Source organism: Leguminivora glycinivorella, chromosome 8, assembly GCF_023078275.1.
Source record: "Leguminivora glycinivorella isolate SPB_JAAS2020 chromosome 8, LegGlyc_1.1, whole genome shotgun sequence".
NCBI classification, from domain to species: domain Eukaryota; kingdom Metazoa; phylum Arthropoda; class Insecta; order Lepidoptera; family Tortricidae; genus Leguminivora; species Leguminivora glycinivorella.
This window is the reverse complement of record NC_062978.1, coordinates 7943068-7965002: the sequence shown is the minus strand read 5'-3', so window position 1 is coordinate 7965002 and position 21935 is coordinate 7943068. Positions and strand designations below refer to the sequence as shown.

At 37.4% G+C, this 21935-nt stretch overlaps 1 protein-coding gene across 1 annotated transcript; it reads left to right on the top strand.

Annotated features, from left to right (window-relative positions):
- The first annotated feature begins 6180 nt into the window (after positions 1 to 6180).
- LOC125228683 (sodium- and chloride-dependent glycine transporter 1-like) lies at positions 6181 to 20353 on the top strand. Its single transcript, XM_048133338.1, has 13 exons — positions 6181 to 6218; positions 7666 to 7814; positions 8806 to 9093; positions 9280 to 9433; positions 9795 to 9927; positions 12783 to 12917; positions 13652 to 13755; positions 13919 to 14156; positions 14234 to 14362; positions 18769 to 18978; positions 19375 to 19548; positions 19783 to 19968; positions 20265 to 20353. Exons 1-12 carry the CDS (start codon positions 6181 to 6183, stop codon positions 19930 to 19932), a joined length of 1902 nt encoding a protein of 633 aa, XP_047989295.1. The 3' UTR covers positions 19933 to 19968; positions 20265 to 20353.
- The last annotated feature ends 1582 nt before the right edge of the window (positions 20354 to 21935 follow it).

Below are 21935 nucleotides of genomic sequence, written 5' to 3'. Positions count from 1 at the left end.
CATGCCAATTTTCTTAATACTTTTGGAAGCAATCAAATTAACCGTAGTGCTTGTCAGTGAATTTTATTTGTGAGTGAATGTGATGAGACGTGAGATGTTTGGAGCCCGAGAGGTCGGGGCTACGATGTCTTCGAGAATCTCGCTGCAGCTGGTACTCAAATAGCATACGACTGACGACTCCACACGATGGCGAATACCACTAAGAAATCTCTGCCAGATGATCACAAAACATTATCAGCTATGGATGATAAATATTTCGACGTGAGTACATAATCTCTCTTATATGTTTCAGCGATTTAAAAACAACTAAATCGCTTTCAGGTCCAACTGTTATATTATACTTAAATATGCTATACATGAATCTACATAAATAACGAACGCACTTAAAATATTTTCGTAACATAAAAAATATTTTGAAACTCTTAGAGAGACTTCTATTAAAGTGCTTCCTAAATAAATAATCACTAGATTATTAAAGTAAATGACTGAAACATATATGAGCATCTTTTTTAACTTAAGTTACTTACACAAACTCTCGTCAACTCAAATGTAAGTGTTTTATACAAGTGGAAGTTTCTATTTCAACTTTCGGGACGTCTTATGTAACACGTCGTATTGTACCTGTTATACTTAACTCGGCGGTTTCCATGATGAATATAATGATGCATTGCCTCGTAAGTTTTCGTGTTTAACAGGAAGGTATGAAAATTCGCGATGCATTAACATGTTGTTGAAAGATGCCGTTGTATGGCATGCATATTCATTAGAGCTGCATCACGGCAATATGGTAACTTCCTAAGTAGATCATGACAAAAATTGGCTACTTGTGGAAACATTTGGAGACATCGTAATTTTGAAAGTAGTAACTACTCGTATATGCAGTACAGGTGGTGTTTTTTTTACGCACTAGTGCGAGAAGTGGTTCATTATATGCTAGCTCGGCTCATCTGTACTGAAAAACGTCGTAAGTACGATACACGTGCGAAAAGGAAATCCGTAACTCGTGTCGATTTAAAACACTCCCTTCGGTCGTGTTTTAATTTATCGCCACTCGTTTCGAACTTCCTTTTTTACGCACTTGTATTGTATCGTAATGTACTATTATAAGTAGGTACTATCGAACCAACTGATTCATGAGTTTCATGACCCACTTGGCAGATAATTCGTTTGAATCTGTCAAACGTGTAAGGTCTAACGCTTATAATGCACTTAGGTCGTTTTAAATACTAACGACCGACTTGACGACCGGTCTGGCTCAGTCGGTAGTGACCCTGCCTGCTAAGCCACGGTCCTGGGTTCGAATCCCGGTAAGGGCATTTATTTGTGTGATGAGCACAGATATTTGTTCCTGAGTCATGGATGTTTTTCTATGTATATAAGTATGTATTTATCTATTTAAGTATGTATATCGTCGCTTAGCATCCATATTACAAGCTTCGCTTAGTTTGGGGCTAAGTTGATCTGTGTAAGGTGTCCCCAATATTTATTTATTTATTTATTTTATTTAACAAAATTATGTCACTACACACATGTGAGTGTCTGATAAAATGATAACAAGTTCGTCACCAAAGAAACCTTATCTGCAAGCGAATTTCGATCTACTTAAATTACTTTAATACATTGAGACGGTTTGGCAAAATGAGCTTATGGTGGGTCATGATTCAGTTGGTTCGATAGTACATGAAAACATATTTTAGAATTTATTTTAATTCAACTAGGTAGGTATAATTTCTTAATACTGGGGATGATACGTATCTATGGAAAAAAACCGCGACTCCGAAATATAAATAGGAACAAGAACGATTGTACGCTTTCAGCAAGATTCAAGAAAACAAGTTAATAAGTACTTAAAAATATAGGGACATTCGTTACCTACACAGAATTGACTAAGACCCACGGTAAACTCGAGTCTGCTTTCTCTGGTTACTTAGAAGGTAGGTATTTCTGTTGATGTTGACTGTAGGTACATGCAGTCTTTCATGAACCCTAAAAGGGTAGGTATGACAAACATTTTCTTAAGTTAAGTATTATTAAAATAATTTAGTACCTAGAGAGTAGTAACCAAAGAATATAATACTCACTAGGAGGTAGTAATGTAAGTGTATCGAGTACCTATTCTAAAAAGTCAAGTAGAGGCTAAGATGTACAAGTACTAAATTCCTGACAATTAGGGTATCTTCTCTACTCATACTCATCCGACTTAATGCCACTCAGTATGCGTTGCATTTCGACGTTTGATCATCTATGAATTCGTAGCATCTATAACTTGCATGTAATCATCTAAAATCGAAACCTATTTTAAAATTATATTTGCGTAAAAATTCTTCGAAATTTTAAAGTTAAATTTGTGCAGTTTGTAACCAATTTGTTTGATTGGTTAGACTAAAATCTGTGAATATGTAGGTACAGGTACACATGTGGGAAACATGCTACAGTCTGAAAAAAAAGAGTAGAAATACAAAGTGGTCAAACTGTAGTGTCATCCCTTTCAAAGCAATACGTGAGTAAATGGGTCAACACTACGATGTTGCCACTTGTTTGCTACTCTTTTTGCTAAGCAAGTATTATGGCTGTACTTATGTTATAGATCCGATTGATTGGGGACCTAAATGCTTGAATATACAGAAGCTGTGCTTCTCCATTTTCCTATGAACAGATTTTATGAATATTACATGAGCTAAAGCTTTTAAAGTGCATTTATTTTTGTGAAGTTTTCAAGTGTTAAGGTATTTTACGTAGGTAAAATGCTTACCTTGTGCAGTAAGAGATCTTAAGTAGGTAATTATAGATAATAAAATATAATAACGAGATTTTATTTTAAAGCTACTCTACATGAATATTTTACAAAATTATTATTACATGATATTGATAAGAATAAACTACATTAACGTGGTCGTTAGTACTAGTCATCTGGAAAATTAAGACACGGTCGACACGGATAATAAAATCGTCATATAATTATGTAAAGTGTACTGCAGGTATGATGTACCAAATTAACCGCATTAAAGTATAACGTTTTTTTCCTGGTTTATGTGTTTTTTTTTGTATAATAAAGTGTTTTATTACTAGTATTAAATTGGGTCACGTCAAAAATTAGCTCTAATTACGATACGGATCGGATATCAGTATAAAAAAGAAGTTTCTTCAAATAAAAACATAATTTTTCACCATGGCATAACCGATCTATATCGTATTTAGAGATAATTTAGAGTAGGTATAATAGCCTGTACGGTTTTTGAACGTTACAAACGAAACGTTTCGATTTTCACAAATCATGAAAGAAAATAAAAGGTATTTTAATTTTACTATTTTACATATAAAATGAGAACAGGATAATACATCGCAGCGGTATTTTGGTAGCAGATTAGTGTGATTCTTATAACTTAGTTGTTCAGTTAACAGCAATATCTATTGGTATGATGAGCATAATCGTCGCCTACTAGGAGTGCTAGGTAAGGTACTTAAAGGACGAGCTTTGCTTAGTATGGGGCGAGATCGATTTTTATATATTATATTATTTATCAATTGAATAAACTTCGTGTATAAGCGCAACAGTATTCAGAATTTACAACCGCAAATAATTAGCTCGGGTTCTGATACGACGACCTTGAATATTATTCACGCGTTCATTGATGAGCGCGAGATGCACTACGAATCGGGTCAAGGTCGCCCATCATATCAATAATTAATGGCCTATTATCATTATATGGTTTGTTACATTTTGATAATATCTACCTGTATGGTTGTTTTAAAATAAATACATAATTACCTTATTTTTTTATGTTTTCCGTTACATTCGACACGTCATTTATGACCATTAACAGTAACCACCCGAATATCGCTTTTTGTTGAATTCGAAAAAATGTTTTATTTTTTGTTTTCATACATATTACCTAAAAGACTCTATAAGTGTTCGTAATAGTTCGTGTCAAGTATCTATCTGATGGTGATGGCACATATCGAAATAAATACTATTAATCAGTAAGTAATAAAGGTTTTGGTGCACTTCTTGAGCAATTAAATTAATTTTTGGAATAAGTCGGTAACAGAACAAGTTAAGACACTAGTTTCTTAGACACATTTCACTTAACCCTTTATAGGGCACTGGTCTCAAAAAAGACCACCCTGTATGACATCTTTTTGTATGATATCTTTTTGTATTTTTGTCCTGTACAGAATTTTTAGGACTACAGGATGGCGATGAGGTTTGAACTCACGATTTTTTTGAGTCTTGCCCGTTAAAGGGTTAAAGTCAACGGAAATCAATAAAACAATTTGTATATATATACAGGGTGGTTTAACACTATGTAACTTCTCGGAAATATAGCGTTATATAAGTGCAACAGACGAGTAGATCAGTGAAGGTTGGAATGATAAATTAAACAAAAAATAAAATTAACAAATTCGCCAACTTTTGGCTCTGGTGATAGATAACCCTACATGCACATAGCACATACCATTTTGTTAGATTAAGGGATCGCAATCGGGAAATCTCGGACATTGTTTACATTATTTCCGAGCGTTGACATTAATACACTGATGTTATGAATGACGCATGTCAAATACTTAGATAAAATAATGGTAAAAATATGATTATCAATCTTTATTCCATACTTTTAACCATTTTTAACACTATTTTTACGTTAACATCCTACGGTGTTCAAAATGTTCTTCCATCTTTGTAGGTAAATGCATGATGTCCCGTGACGGTGTAGCACATGATATTTAATATCGTATGTAATTAATGTTTCCCTGGATTCCGGCGATAATACCGCAGTATTTTTTCATCAAGTCTAGCTGCAGGGCCCGCGGGTTGATTCGTTGGTCATTTTGTGCTTTTTCGTGATAGCACATTGGGATAAGTTTGTAATCTAAGTGACTATATCAGAAGCGCGTAACATTTTTTCTATGCCCAACCTGATGCGAGAGTGAATTTGATTTGTTACTTTTGTCAATAATCAGTCACATTACAGTTCCATTGCAGTTTCACGTAGAGCAAATTACAATAATCACGATGTTTTAACATAGGCAATTTTAGTTGAATAATTATGACATTAAATTTAGGTGAAATGACAATAAGCTATCATTGCAAGTGCCAAACATCTTATCAATTTTCGACCACGCAAAGAGTTTCGCTAGTCATTGAAAATGTAACCTATTAATTTTATGAACCAAATAATAGTTAAGAACTAGCTCATGCATGAAAAAATGTACGCCCGGCGTTAAAAACAGTGATGCGAAAAGCGGTTATAGGTACCTATTATTACATTATATCAGTCTAAGTAAGATATACACACAAGTAAATCTTCATGTTTATGATTAGTAGTCAGTGGTTATCATATCTAATGTCACTTGAACAATTTTTGTGTTGATATTATTAAAAATATGTATGTAACATAAGCTTTCATCTGATAATTACACAAATGGATCCACAAAGAGAATGGTCCCTGAAAATCCTGCGACGTTTGTTACCGGTGTCGGAAACAGATCCAAAATGGTAGGTCTGTACGGCATCAAATTAACACTAGTAAATGTTCTGTCATCTAACGATTGTTTACAAGTCAGGTCATTGACCCTGTCACCTGTTTAGGGTTTGCACCTAGTACATTTTTACAAAAATGTTTGAAAGGCTTTAACTTGAAAATAGTTAAAGTAAATTGTATAGTTTCTTGGGGGAAAATGTTGTCCTAATGCTACACTACCTCCCATTTCCCGAAAGGATCGTCGTCCGATTCCACGCGGTATATAACTCTATCGTGATGAAAATGGGATTAGTGATGACAGGTTTTCCATATACGTACCTACATAAGGTTTGTATGAAGTGACAGCTATCTCAATCCTAAAGTAATCGCGCATCAGTAATAATGTGTATCGTGACTACTTTGAAAAAATCTCGTATCTCATGCTTCTCCTCAAAGTTAAAACGCAGTAAGTCTAAATGCATTCCATACATACTTACTAGAATTTTCTTTTCATTGACAGACGAAGATACAAGTTTTTTTAAAAGTAGTGACGATATCGTGTTTACAAAGTTAAGTTAACAATATTCAGGGAGGCAAATTATTAAGGTCAGGTTTAATTTATGCAAATGTAATTTGAATCAGTTCACGGTTTATTTAATTAAATGGCATTAATTACTGCGTTCGGCGCTGGTACAGTCGGAGCCCTACTAACATAACGATGGCTGCGCGACTCAACCCCGTAGTACACGTATACGAGTAATGTTCAACTTTACCACTCAAACTCGGTATAATAATTGCTTTATGGTGGAAACCGATCAGCTATACGAGATTGAGTCATAAGCATTTCACGAGGTTGATTCACACAACCGACGATTAGTAGGCATAGGTAATGATAATATCAATGGACCTTGTTCAACATGCGGAAACTGATGTTTCGTGTTGATCTTCCGTTTATCTGAAACCTGGAAATACCTAGTTAGAAAAGCAAAGAGCGGAAAGAAAAGAGTCGTGGAATGTATCGGACCCCATTCATTTGACGACTCTTCTATTTCCGAACAGACTCCGTAAGAAATTACCTAGATTTAGTCGTTTATCAAAACACAAAAAAAATATTCAAAATCATATTAATAACTGCAGTCCTGAGTATATTCATCCAACCGACGCTTACGATCTGTGCGAGTGGAGAGAAGAACACGAACTGACTGGGCCTTAAGCAATAGTATGATTTTACATGCATACGATATGTATATGCTACAAAGCGAACTCGTATATCTAGTAGGTGTATCTATTAACTAAATAAATACTTTACCAACTCGATAGCGGGACTGAGCAATTACGGCCCGATACGAACGTCCCGTTTCCTCTTAACTCGCTCTGCAGGCTTAGCATAATCGTTTAAGCACAGCCCGCACAGTTGGCTTAGCACTGGACAGAGCGACAGTATCTCACCCACATCTAATTGAGTTGGTTGTTTTGTCATACGTATGTGCAGTTTATTCCGCGTGTGAGATTTTTTTCAAAAAGGCTTACCTACTTATGTTTTTATGAATTCTGCACAAAAATAAGTCCTTTACACAACTCCTCAATCGGTATATCCTATTGGAGGCAGTGAAGGAAAAATATTTCGTCGGGTGACGAGCAAAAGTCAGTAAGTAGGTACTGCCACAATTTCTCTACTACTCTTTATTCCTTGTAAATAATTGCAACATTTTGAAACTTTCTATATGTGCCCCACGTTGGGCGCCAATTTATTTAGTTGTTTCGCGTAGTCTGAACTAGTCTAAAACAAAAAATATTTTTGCTTAAAATTTTATCATAAAAAAGTTGTGACTTGCCTGTCACTCGACGTTTTACAAAATGTTTTGTCTGTAAAATTTTAGAAACACCTACTTTACGTCTATTGGGTGCTATCAATATCACATAAATAACCAAATGCGTTGATGAAGTCAAGAAGTTGCGTCGGTTATCAGCCAACAAAGTTGTCTGATAGCCGACTCTACTGTTGCTCTTACTGGGGTAGCCCTTATTACAATGGTTCACATTCACCGTTCACATCCCAATGACTAACTAAGGAAGCTGATTTTAATTATCATCAACGTTCTTTTTTAGAGGTATAACCCACGTGGGTAATAAACACCCTCAAGCTAGTTAGTACCCTTCTATTATTTGTACCGAAGCAAACTCTTTTTTTACCAGAGTAAAGAACTGACGGCGGCAGAGGCCCCGCCAGATGCGGAGCCCGAGCGGGGCAACTGGACGGGCCGGTTCGACTTCCTACTGTCACTGCTAGGCTACAGCGTCGGGCTCGGCAACGTGTGGCGCTTCCCCTACCTCTGCTACAACAACGGGGAGGTTAGTTATTCCTCAAACGCATACAAAAGGCCCACTGATTGATCGGCGATTGACCCTAGTCACACCTGATGGAAAGTGAAGACAGAGTCTAAGATGGAGCTCGCCAATTCTCCAAATAGCCTATTCACTCTAGCTTTAAAGAGACCGAGGTCTTATTTTTCTGGGAGCGCATTCCATTCCTTTGCAGTCCGCATCACAGAAGAGCTTGGTGCCAACGAACGCTTTCCATAAGGCCCTGGCCGTTCTGACCAGTTACCCGCGGAAAGCGTTGGTCATGTGCACGCTGCGGAAAAGAAAGTAAAAAATGGAATTAAGTAGAGTTAAAGATAACCCGCCGCCGAAAGGTGTCCTACTCTCACACGAAATACCTCTTCAAAATCTTTCAAAGTGGACATCGGATTAGTTCCGACAAAAAATAACCTACATAAAATTCTACACGTTTACTCCTTGTAAATAATTGCAACATTTGTCCCACGTTGGGCGCCAATTTAGTTGCTTCGCGTTAGCTAGTGCCATCCACGATAACGCAAAAATTTGTCTAATCTATTCTTTATTGACATGACATTATGTGTCAAAGCGTGCATCTTTGTGAATGACACAATCACGATCAATATGAATCAGTTAGCAGTCAGTAGCACCATACTTATTTGCTTCAAAATTCTATTTTTGAAATAAAAGACGGAAGAAATGTACAAAGTCGCAGTTTAATCTCCACTCGTTGTGCTTGGTTATTGGTTTGAAGTACGACTGTTTCGACTTCATTTCCTTTACTGCATTCAGCATCATTCATTTAAGTATTACGAGTAAATACTATATTAAATTAGTATTTTGTGACGTGAATGAACATTTTTTTTTAACTTTATTGCACAGTAAAAATATACAGTTACAAAAGGCGAACTTAATGCTACATGGCATTCTCTACCAGTCAACCTTTAGGCCAAACAGAGAAGACCAAAAAACATTGTTTTGACGTGAGTTAATTTTGTTTCAGGTGCATTCCTAATCCCGTTTACAGTGATGCTTATCATAGCGGGTCTCCCGCTTATGTTCATGGAACTGTCCTTTGGGCAGTATGCCGCCCTGGGCCCTGTAGCCGTCTATAACAGGTTCTGCCCACTTTTTCGTGGCCTTGGCTATGGCATGGTCATCGTCTCGAGCATAGTAATGCTGTACTACAATCTCATCATCGCCTGGACTATATACTACATGTTTGTCTCGTTCAAGAGCATTTTCTATCACCTGCCGTGGCAAAATTGTGATGCGGAGTGGAGTACCGAACGTGAGTAGTACCTAGTCGTATTTTAATATATACATGTGTGATATTGATGCCGTCGCATAATTTTAGTCATAACAATATAAAGTGTTAATTTTCTCCCTATAATTATTGTAATGACGCTTTGAGAAACTGTGCCTGTAGCGGGTAGCCCTATGTATACTTTACACAATGATACCTTTCTTATTTTAGATTGCTATTCGTATGAGGAAGCCGACCTGTGTGAAACACAGAATGGAACGTATTATCTCAGAGAATGTTACAACCAGACATACTCCGCCGCCCATAATATCAGTGCATTAGCAGACGTGGCCCTGCGGCGACCCCCAGCAGAGGAGTACTTTACGTAAGTTACCGAGAAAATTTAACCCCACAGGCCAGGAAGTTTATGTTACTGCAATTTCAAAATCTAACGGAAGCTAGTAAGGCATAGGAAGCCACCCCGATTGGGGGATAATTACAAACAATTCAATAATTCTAAATCATTCTAAAATAAAAAATATACTAGGTATGCAAGTAGGCCTCAATGGCTTTTTTACAAGTCAATTACAACAGTAAAATTACATTAATGACATGAGAAATACCTACTTATTCAGCAACATTTAAATCTAAATATCTTCGGAATTTTATATTATTAACTATAGTCATAAGAATCTGAGTCTGTAGCATGAGCTCCTCATCAAGTAGCTTAATTTCCTTTATTGCAGTAATAAGGTGCTCGGGCTCTCATCGGGGATAGAAGAGACAGGCCATATAAGATTGGACATGGCTGCTTGCTTATTAGCTGCTTGGGTCATTGTTTTCCTTTGCTTATGTAAAGGCGTGCAATCATCTGGAAAGGTATTAACATTATTTAGCATACTAGACTAGATTTAGACTAAGGAGTTAGACGAAGGAGGGCTACATAAAGGGTAATTTGTGTCCTCATTAGTTACAGAATAGGGTATCAAGAGTTAGTTATTCAATAAGAAATATGAGAAGGCGTAATTTAAATAATTTTATCTAATTGGCTGAAAACGTTTTCCTTGACAGATTTTCGTATAAGTAAAATATCCTTTTAGGAAAATACTATTGTAAAACCAGTCAATTTAAAACATATGACCATCCTGGGGGCTTTCCTAGCATACAGTATTATAATATTCATATACATTACACGTCAACAGTTACAGTTTATATATAAGGTCCTAATTTATTAGTTGCAGATATTTTAACACATGATACTTTACATTAAAATAATTAACTTTAAATATAACATACAACATACAATCACGCCTGTATCCCATAAAGGGGTAGGCAGAACACATGAAACTACTAAAGCTTCAGTGCCACTCTTGGCAAATAAGGGGTTGAAAGAAAACGAAACTGTGACATTGCAGTGACAGGTTGCCAGCCTCTCGCCTACGCCACTATTTAACCCATATCCCATAGTCGCCTTCTACGACACCCACGGGAAGAAAGGGGGTGGTGAAATTCTTAACCCGTCACCACACAGGCCACACAGGGCAACTTTAAATATAAATTAAGAAATCTTTTCATGTAGCTTTTTTGATTTCATTTTCCTAACAAAAAAATTAATTATAATTTCGTCTAAAAAAAATCATCATGTGCATTATCACATGTCACAATAACACTGTCTGTCATGTCAACAATTGTTTGTTGTAAATGTCGTAAAGGTTCGGCAGGAAAACTGCACATGTCATTGAAGTGGCCAGTTACAGTTAAGTGGTACGTAAAAGAGGTACTAGAATCTGTTCAATGAGTTTTCATTTAATAATCACATAAACAGGGTGTTTTTACGTAGCAAATTTGTTTTTCCGTTTTCTCCAAAAAAACATCGTAAAAGCTATAATGTTTCAATATACTCCAGAGATCGAGTACTATCAGCTGTAAAAATATCTGCATCTAATAAATTAGGATCTTATATACAAATTTAAAATTTAGAATAATGGTAGTCAATGTTGTGTGTTGTGTATCTTAGTTTATTTATTTATAAAAATAAATAAATATTGGGGGACACCTTACACAGATCAACTTAGCCCCAAACTAAGCAAAGCTTGTATGGGTGCTAGGCGACGACAACCCTTAAATGCATGAATTTTTCTTTTAACGAGATATTAATATATGTGATAGACAATGGTTTTCTGACTCTGGGAAAAAAATACAAAAAAATATTTAAGATCGATTTTTATATTAAATCAGTGTTAGAAGTTAAATAGGCCAAATCTTATTTATATAAATATATCGTAATTGGTAAGTTTTATTAAAAAAAAATACTACTATTAAAAAAGTACACTATTTATGAAACCTTTATGATAAAATGTTTAAACATAGTCATAAACTAATTACTAATTAATAACTCCGAAAAAATCAGCCTAAATCACATACTAAAAATCGCCATCGTTCTGTTATTTCACACTTTTCCGCCATTTCATCTTAATCCTTAAATAATAAATAGTAAATCATTATATTATTTAATTTCTTTAATTGTATATTAAATAATAATAAATAATGAATAATAATTAAGCAATAAATGTGATTTTGGATAGCTACATATCGAGCCACGGGCCATCAAATATATTTATGACGCATATATACATCACCATGCATTTAAGGGTTAAATAGATAAATACATACTTATATACATAAAAAACATCCATGGCTCAGGAACAAATAAGGTAAAATACCTCATAATGGACGGTGATGCCATTATGGACAAAAAAGAACACAAATCCTTAAAAATAAGTATCTAAAATTATGTAGTTTCTAAAAACTGACGGCTATGTACCATAAACTAGAGTTGTAGAGCTGTTTCATTTTGAAGTTTCAATCAATTCGGTTATTTCTGAAGGATTTGGCGACAAGATAAAATTCACCAGTTTACTGAAAAAAATATCAAGACGAATTCTTAGTAATGTTGCTAAGAGAGTTGTGTTCATATATAAAATAATAAAAAAATAATACTCGGTGTACCTATACTTGAATGCGTTTTACTTACTGCATTAAACATGAGATAAGGTATAAAACATACTAGTTTGTTGCTCCAAAGATATAAAGAAATAGCGTTATTTTGCGAGTGTCCATTACTGGAACCGAAAAACTGCGTACCTCCTATGATGGACAAGGAACAATTTACAAAACCAAAATTTACAAGAAACAATCTTATGTTAAAATAACCCAAACTAATTGTATTTATGGTATATAAAATTGACTCATTGAGAATCAGTTGGGTTTAAAAGTAAAATTTTAAACATATTTCACTGTCCATAATGGGGGATCCATTACTGGAGAACTGCCGTCCATAATTGGAGAAGAAACACCTAGTTTTAATTTGTTAACTTTGAAGAAACTAATAGGAGTATCTATTCTGCAATACGCTTGAAATGTAAAAGAAGGATAGGACATTCAAGATTTAACACGCTTAGCGGTAGAATTTTTACATTTATCAGTGAAATATCAAAAACAGGCGAATTTTTTTCTTAAACTGTCCATGATTGGGTCCGTTATCTTATATGTGTTCATCACACAAATAAATGCCCTTACCGGGATTCGAACCCGGGACCGCGACTTAGCAGGCAGGGTCACTACTAACTACGCCAGACCGGACGCAAAATAAAATATACATTTATAAAATCTTCCTGAATTCATTGAACAGAATTTGAAGTAAGTTAAGCCTCAATTGACTTTAATATTTTCAGGTGGTATATTTCACTGCGTTGTTTCCGTACGTTGTGCTGGTGATTCTGTTCTTCCGTGGAGTGACGTTGCCAGGCGCTTGGCACGGCATTAAATTCTATCTCACCCCGGATTTCACCCGACTAGCTAACGCTCAAGTAAGAGAAATATTTTTTTCTTCTCGTCGACTTTAATCTGTCAATTAGGACACCACATACTATACGTGCTGACTTTTCAGTGTTGGATAGTCTTTGACACTTAGTCAACTATAATATTTCATTACACTTCACTTCACAAGTTCTATACTAATTTGCGATACCTGGCAAATTTTTGTGCATCTGAAACACATTTTTTTATCTATCGCGTTATCGACCAATCACGGTTATTACAAACAATTGGTTGCCAGGTAATTCGATATTGATACAACGGTGAACGACGCTATTAACATTAATTTTAACTTGAATGATGATATTTTTCGTCCACTGATGATGAAGATGATGACTCATAGAAAAAGTATCGTATACAATAGTGATATAATTAAGCTTTTCACTCTCGTACCGTACTATTAGGCCACTCAGCAAGCTTCGTGGCCTAAAGATGGTACTCGACTGAAAAGCTTTATATTATATCACGATTGTATAAAATACTATTTATTGATAGTTTTGTTTATATTGATCATTCTTCATTTATCAATTATTATTGTTTGGTGTTATATTACATACATTCCACCCGAGATTCCACCTCATAACATTTTTTGCTGGTGAAGTAGTGAAATTTGACCATAGGTGAATTATCAAAAGGTCTGAAATTCTTTTGTTTGAAAATTGTATGAGAAAGTAGAAGTATTTAAGTTCATTTTTAATGCGTTAATAATGGTGATATATTTCAACAGGTGTGGGGTGACGCTGCAGTGCAAATATTCTTCGCCCTTAGCCCGGCATGGGGTGGTCTCATTACTTTATCGTCTTATAATAAATTCTCAAACAACTGCTACACGTAAGTGAACTCAACGATTTTTCTGTTATATTTAAGATATTACATTCAGCGACGTATCGGATCGGAATTGATGAACCGAACCGACGTTATTCGAAATTGATAATAGATTTTTTTTCATTGAATACTTTTCGCTTTACATGTAATTAAATTTCTTGCATTCCAGTGACTCGTTGATAGTCGCGGCCTCCAACATAGGAACATCATTTTTCGCCGGACTAGTAATTTTCTCCGTGATCGGATTTCTTGCGCACGAGCTGGAAGTAGAAGTGGACAAAGTCGTTGACCAGGGAGCTGGCCTGGCATTCATTGTGTACCCTGAAGTAGTGACAAGGTTGCCAGTCTCGCCACTTTGGTCTATCCTCTTCTTTGTGATGTTGCTGACTCTTGGACTCGATTCTCAGGTACTTTTTACTGAAATATAGTTTCCATTTAATTTTTAAAGGCACTAGAACTACTAACAGTACTTTTACTTTTCTAGTTTGCGCTTATGGAGACCGTAACGACCGCCATCTTGGATAGATTTCCTAACTTAAGACAAAAGAAAATCTGGGTTGTACTGACAGTTGCTGTGGGCGGCTATTTGGGAGGACTAATCTTCACTACTAACGTAAGTTGTCTCTCTTTTATTAAAGTATTGACTCAGGCCAACTCCACTTATACTCATTTTGTATCTTTCAAATCTAACTTTTTCTAATCTAACTTTTTTCAAATCTATTTCCCGGACCCTCGACATAACAAAATTAAAAAAAAAAAAAAAAAATTCTTGAGTGGAGTGTGACTTTCTGTCTCATACCATAACGCTCAGTTGAGTGAGGCCCAGTTTTAGCACAACTCATAATTTTAGTAAATTTTAAGGTTATGTTATTATCTTCTGCTAAAATATAGTTTCCTTCTTTTTTTTTTAAAGCGAAATACTTTATTTTTTTATTTTTAGTATGAATAGGTAGACGTTTGACCACGATCACACCTGATGGTAAGTGATGATGCGGTCTACGGTGAAGCACGTTTACCTATGAGAAACCTATTTACTCTTGCTTTAAAGAGACCTGGATTGTACTCATGCGGAAACACAGACTCAGGCAGAGCATTCCACTCCTTGGCGGTTCGCAAAAGAAATGTTGAAGCGAAACGCTTAGTGCGTATTTTTGGAACACTAACCGTGAAGCGATGCCGCATTGCCGATTGTCTGGTGGTCCTATGGTGAAATAGGGACGGAGGAACAAGGTTATACAGTTCCTCAGCGCATTCTCCGAAATGTATCCTGTAAAATACCGATAAGCTGGCAACCTCCCGACGATGCTCTAGGCTATGTAGTCGAGAATTGGTTAGCTCGTCGTCATTGAAGAATGACGAATGGTAGAGGTCGAGCAGCTGCCTAGGTGTAAAATAATGCGTCACCTTGTTGAGGATGCCCAACTTTTTTGCAGCTAAACGAGCTTTCGACTCAATGTGCGGGCCGAAGTTAAGTTTCGAAGTCAGTGAGATTCCGAGAAGCTCAAGATTTTCGGTAATCGGAAGGGATACATCTCGGAACGTAAGAGTAAGGTGGAATGGACTCCTTTTAGCAGAGATAAGACACGCCTGAGTCTTACTAGCATTGAACGTAACCAAATTGACTTCACCCCAATCGGAGACTGCCTTCAGTGATTCGTTCATGCGTTCGACCATTGCCTCCCTGAGTGACTGAATCTGGACTCCACTAGCTCGTGAGTCGGGTATGTAGCTTTCTACAACCGTCGTATCATCTGCATATCCGAACGTACCTGGTTCGTTCTCAAAAAAGTGGCACCGTCAGGGTAAAGTGAATGAAAAAAAATGAAAATGGTTTTTTGTACCTTTTTGGATTTAAATATGTTTTTGAGTGCATCAATGATACGGAATTTGCAGGAGGGAACGAAATAGTCGTAAAAACGTAGAACTTATAGCGAGTTGAAATTTTAGACATACAGGAGAAAGTGAATAGACAGGGTAGCAGGGAAAACGTGGCAGGATAAAGAGAGTTTGAATAAAAAAACAAGTTTACCACTAATAATTCAACGTATATCGACTATTATGATTTCGTTAGGATTCAATTTTTTTCTTTAAGTAGAAACAAAAGCAAAAAAAAGTATTTTTTTAAACAATATCCATTATTTTTTATTCAAAACAGTTGAAGTACAGTAAGTGATATCTGATTATTATTTTCAGTCACGATGCCTGCAGTGTTTGACTGGTAGAGAATGCCTTAAGGCATTATGTACACCATTTTGTACTTTTTTATGGGCGGGTCGGCCCAGATACCGCTGGGGAGACAGCGTGATGGCGGATCTGTGTCAGCTACAAGCCGATAATTGGCAGGAAGCTGCGCAGGATCGGGATAAGTGGCGTGCTCTCGTTTTGGAGGCCAAGATCCTCTTTGGATCACAGTGCCATACTAGTTAGTTAGTTATGTGCAATAAAGAATAAATAAATAAGTACCTACAATCACAGTCTTGTAAAGCAACAAAGCACATATCATGATTCACAATGTGAGTTGTACTTGTGCATGTAATGCCTGCAATGGCTGCCCCAGTGGAAGAATTGGTTCGTCTCCTTGATGTCTCCTTGGTAACAGATGTCGAGATAATGAGGTCAGTATTTAAAATGAGGGCCACTCTAGGGCCGGACGGTGTGCCTTGGCTCTTTAAACATCTTGGAAGTAGATTACGTGGCCACATTGACGACTGCCTCCGAGAGGGTATAAATTCTCGTTGGAAGGTGGGCAGACTGTGCCTTTCGAAAAAAGGGTAGTCCAGCTGACTGTCCCTTAGGATACCGTCCCATTGCCCTCCTAGATGAAACTGGCACGATGTTGAGCGCATCATCGTAAGTCTCATCTACTGCTGTGCACGCATTTTGAAAGACACGTGCCCAAACATCAGAGATCGGGTTCTGGGAGGAGCGATAGACGCAATTGATGCGCTGCATAAATACAGCGGTCTGGTAGCAGAGAAAAGGCAGCTATCGCAGTATCTCTTGACATTGCCAATTACTTCGGCTTTCTTCCTTATGTGGTAATAAAATAGGCGCATTGCTTCCACGATGCGCCTATTCTACCTTGCAGATAGAGTACTGCTCAATGAATCAGGAGGAAGATGCCTAGAAAGACGAATGGAGTGTGGTGTTCCTACCGGCTGCGCCATATAAATTTATAGGGACAGGTCAATGAGACTACGTGCTTAAATCAAGACTGACTTCTTTATTCTTCTTCTTACCCACATGCATATTCATAATAATCATAACCTACCCACAGTTTTCCACAGGGGTCGGTACTGGGCGCCTGCTCTGGAGCATTGGCTTTGACTTGGCTATCAGAGTAGTCCAACTTCTCCGCATGATCACCATTTGTTATGCCGATGACACAATAGTAGCCGTGAGGGGAAGAAAGTACCAGGATAATAAGGAGAGCCACAGTGGCAACTGAGCTCACAGTTAGGCGCATTAATTTGTTTGGGCTTGCGGTGCTACTTGCCACGACCGATGACGTGGTTGTCGAAGGAAAGGTTGGCTTCTGCCCGAAGAAAGTGATTGCTGCCGACCTAGCCAAAATGATAATCGTTGACGCTATACGCCGATCGAAATGCAATCTGGTTCTGTAATGCCTATAATGCAAGAGCGATAGGGATGTTGCCTTGCCTATTGGCGGTGAAGCGGTCCCTCTTACGCCCCAAATTAAGTACTTGGGCTTAAATTCAAACCAAAATTGGTACTCCGAGGAACATTTTATCAAATTGGTTCCTAGCCTCGTCGGGACAGCTTCGGCGCTGAGCAGACTATTGCCCAATATCGAAGGACCCAATGCCCCATATCGGCGCTTATATGCGAACGTCATCCGCAGCGTGTATACAAAATTTCAGCTCAGTCGGTTGAATATTTCTGCTTCAAATTGGGTTGCAAGATTTGACCTCAACATACATACAAACATACATACATACATTGCAAGTTAGTAAAAACCATGTCAAAATAGCTTTTTTTACTTGTGTTTCTTTATCCTGTCAACAGTCACTTTACCCTGCAGAGTGATGGCAGGATAAAGTTACACAGGGTGTAGTGAAAATCCGATTAACTAGATATTATCTCCGAAACTGTTGATAATACAACTGTCATAATTTTAATATACATAGTTATACTTCAATACAACATTAAAATGTTATTGGTAAAAAAACTGCCGTATTAATATTTTAAAATAATCATGCCGGAATAAAGTGGACATACCTGTTACAAACTCCGAACGTCACACTTTGAAAACTTCTAACCACAAGACCGCAGCACCTCACACACAAACCTTTACACCGGCGGCTAGAACCATACTGGCTACGTGTTTTACGTATATTAGGGCCTCAATAAGACTTTCTGTGTGTGAGTGAGGTGCAATACCGCGGACGCACAGGATATGGAGAAAATATCGCTGGACAAACTTTGAAGGTGAAAATTAGTGTTCAAAAGTAATCGAAACATCCCGTGCAACGTATATTTAAGAATATAGTAGTCTATTCTCTACAAAAAAACGATATTTTATTATCATAAAACTGCAATTTAATAATCTATAGAGCGAAAACTTGAGCAGTGTCGCGTTGTGACAAGGCAGGGTACAGTAGAAAACGGTCTTCTTTATTTTTTTTTACAAAAGTAATATATTTATAGAAAAAATATGTGTTGGCCTCGATGTGTCACGTTAATGCCTACTTATGAAAATTTTAATTATATGTGAAAATTATATATTTCGCATACTTTCTATTCAAAAACGTGATGGCAGGGTACGATGCCACTATTTTGAGAATTACCCACCTGGCTTCAGCAGGTCGTTTATATGGAGCAGGAAGAGGGTCGCAAAAGCAAAGCCAATAGATCGGACGAGCAGCCATAATGACAACCCGAATCGATCTATCCCTCAGGAAGTCAGATACCCATTTACAGAGACTAGTGGGAAGACCGAAGGACGGTAGCTTGCTAATAATTCGCCTATTAATATGTAATAACTAATGTCTATTCCAGAGTGGGATGTACTGGCTGCAGCTGATGGACAAGTACGCGGCCAACTGGTCAGTGCTGATTATCGCCATCGGCGAGTGCATCCTGATCGCATGGATCTACGGCGCCGAGAAGTTCTGCCGAGACATCCAGCGCATGATCGGGAAACAGTCTCGGCTGTGGGTCATCTTCTGGAGCTCCATGTGGCGGTGTATCACGCCGGCTGCTTTGGTGGTTTGTAGTAACATTGAAATAACTTAATCACTAGCTTGAATTTATAATGGACCCCAGTCTTTGTACCAACGATACTGAAAAGATTCTTAGAAATAACATAGTAGTGCATCCTGATCACGTGGATCTACATAAATACTACGCCGAGAAGTTTTGCCATGACCATAACATCTAGTGCATGATCGGCCGGCATTCCAGGCTGAGTTTTTTCATCAGAAAATACTTTCTGTTCTGCCGCGACGTCCAGCTTATGATCGGGCGGAGGTCTAGGCTGTGGGTGATATGAATACATACGTAAGTATATGTTAGGAATTCCTGTATTTACCAATAAAAGTGGTAGGAAATATGTGAGAATTTTCTAGTTATTAATAACAGTGGCATGTGAAAATGTTTTTGCAGTTCATCCTCGTGTTCAACTGGATCGAATACAAGCCCGCGTCGTACGGCCACTACGTGTACCCGATGTGGGCGGACGCCATCGGTTGGACGCTGGGCGTGCTGCCAGTGGTTGTCTTCGTCATCATGGCTATCGACAAGATTTGCAGTGGCCCTGACGACCTCACTATTATGGAGGTTTCTAACTTTTTCATAGTTTATTGTCTTTATAAATAATTGGTAAAGTCAAAGTTATCAATGTCAACAAGCCATGACAGTTTATCAATCCCATATATTGTCAGACGGCTCCACTTTTTCTGTTCTAAAAGTAAATGTAACAAACTTCTCCGTATTAATCACATCTAAGCATCCACATATGTGACATATGTTATATTGTGTATGTTGTATGTCAAGATCTTATCACTTTTACAGAAAGCTCGCGTACTCGCCCGTCCGACCGACGAATGGGGTCCGCCAGTCAGTGCAGGGGCATGCACTATCGCGCGACGCTCCGAGCCTGAACTGTCGCCGCCGGTGCTGCTGTTGCACGGCCGGCCCGTGCTGCGCGACCGCGGCGCTTGACCCCTGCACGCACACCCTCTGATCGCCATGCGCAAGGTACATATAACATATAGATTACGACCATTATGGGCCTACCGGTCAATGTAAGGGCGTGCTCAATGATGGGGCGCTTTGAGCCTATTAAACCGTCGCCATCGGTACTGCTGCTCCACGGCCACCCGTAGTGTTGCGGGACCGCGGTGCTTGACCCCTGCACACACATCTAGCTGTATTCCAAAATAGGACCATTTTTAATGCAAAAAATCTAAGTAAATTCGATAATCCGTTTCATGTTTTCTAGCACACTGGCATATTCAGATTTAATTCCCAAGACAAATATGTTTTTGTTCCAGGCGTCCCAGGACGGCGGCGATAACACATCAATAACTAGTGGCATTGAAAATGAGATCAAAAAATGTGGTCAAGGTATTTTAAAATCCACCAAAAATTCAATTAAGAGAAAAGTGCAGAATTTTACCAATGAAAGCGATGACACTGCAAATGAACCGTTGCTGCTTAAGAGTAAAGAGCAAAGTGAAATTGAAAAACAAAGTGCCAAATTATTATTGTCAAAGACTGATTTTGCAAATGCGAAAGACAATGACAAAGATAAATTACTTGCTGATGAATCAGTTGCAAAGCCTTCAATCAGTGATTTAACGGCAAACACTGCGCATATTGGTAATGGTTTAAAGGACCATAGCCAATCTCTATCGGCTGCATCTATTCGTAATAGTATGAATACAAGTGTCTTCAATACCTCAGATGGAATAAAAAATTCAATTACAGCTAAAACCCAAATACTTGTTGATGTGGATACAAGTAAAACTTCGGTATACAGTCCGAGCCCTTTAATATTTACTACAGCGAAAATACATACGGACGGCAAAATCCAGCAATTGGAACCAGTGCAGGTGACACCAGTTCCTATTTTATCAACCATCGAAGGCGGGATTGTAAAAACAGGCGCTAATCTTAACGAGAGTGATAAAAGTAAGGACGCAGTAATATCCCTAGCGTCAAAGGTAACTTCAGTTCCTAATGCATCTAAAACAATAGACATCAACGTGTCGCTAAATAAGAGCGATACCTCTAATGTGACATCAACATATTTAAAAAATAAAGAAAATGACAATATTATTAAAGTAAGTAAACCAAACTGTACAACAACAACACAAATATCAAGCATTAGTAAAATTCCGACAGAGGAGTCAGTCAGATTAAAAGATGCTCACTCAACAAAACAGATGAAAGGAGACAATATAACACAAAGTTCAATAAATATATCAGCATCTCAACAAGTTTCTAAATTAAGTGCTACGTCTATTTTTTCCAAAATAGATCCATTATCCGCTAATTCACCAAGTAATAAAAGTTATGTAGATGTAAACAAAAATGTCCAGTCAGAACCTAGTAGTATTGTAAACGCTTCGTTAGAGGATAAATCATTAAGAAAGGAAAATATATGCTTAAGAAAGGTCAGTCCAATGCAATATACAGAAAAGAGCAAAATTAGTACTGACTATTCAATACCATTGAAATTAAAATTGAGCGACAGTGAAATTCAAGAAAATTCAGTTAAAACATCTGGCATAAATAAAATTCACACCGTGAATACCGTTAAAACACCAGAAATTAGCACTTCTATATTACCATTGAAATCAGTTGCAAGTGACGCGAAATCTATGCAAAATAAAATAGTTGTAACGACAGCCCCAGGAAAAGAATCTACTGCGCAAGTTAAAACTCTTGTATCAAGTAAACCTAGTCCTTCCACAAGTATAAACTCGGCAGTTAGTTCTGTAAACGTACATCCACAAGATAAGTTTTCTCCTACTGTTAACAAGAGTTCTGTTACAGTTAAGACAAAAACAACACCGTCAGTTCTGAACAAAACTTCAAACGTAACAACAAAAAATACTAAATTATCTTCAAACATATCTTCAACAACTGCAGGCGATGTTGATTTGAAACCCAAATCAAACAACGTGGCAACAGTAGTGTCATCGATATCTAAACCGACA

Bases quoted from the DNA above. Each gene is read 5' to 3' on its own strand.
- LOC125228683 (XM_048133338.1), top strand. From the start codon at position 6,181: ATGGCTGCGCGACTCAACCCCGTAGTACACGTATACGA. The intron at 13,756-13,918 runs GTAAGTGAACTC...CTTGCATTCCAG, and splicing joins TTCTCAAACAACTGCTACAC to TGACTCGTTGATAGTCGCGG. The intron at 19,549-19,782 runs GTTTCTAACTTT...TCACTTTTACAG, and splicing joins ACGACCTCACTATTATGGAG to AAAGCTCGCGTACTCGCCCG.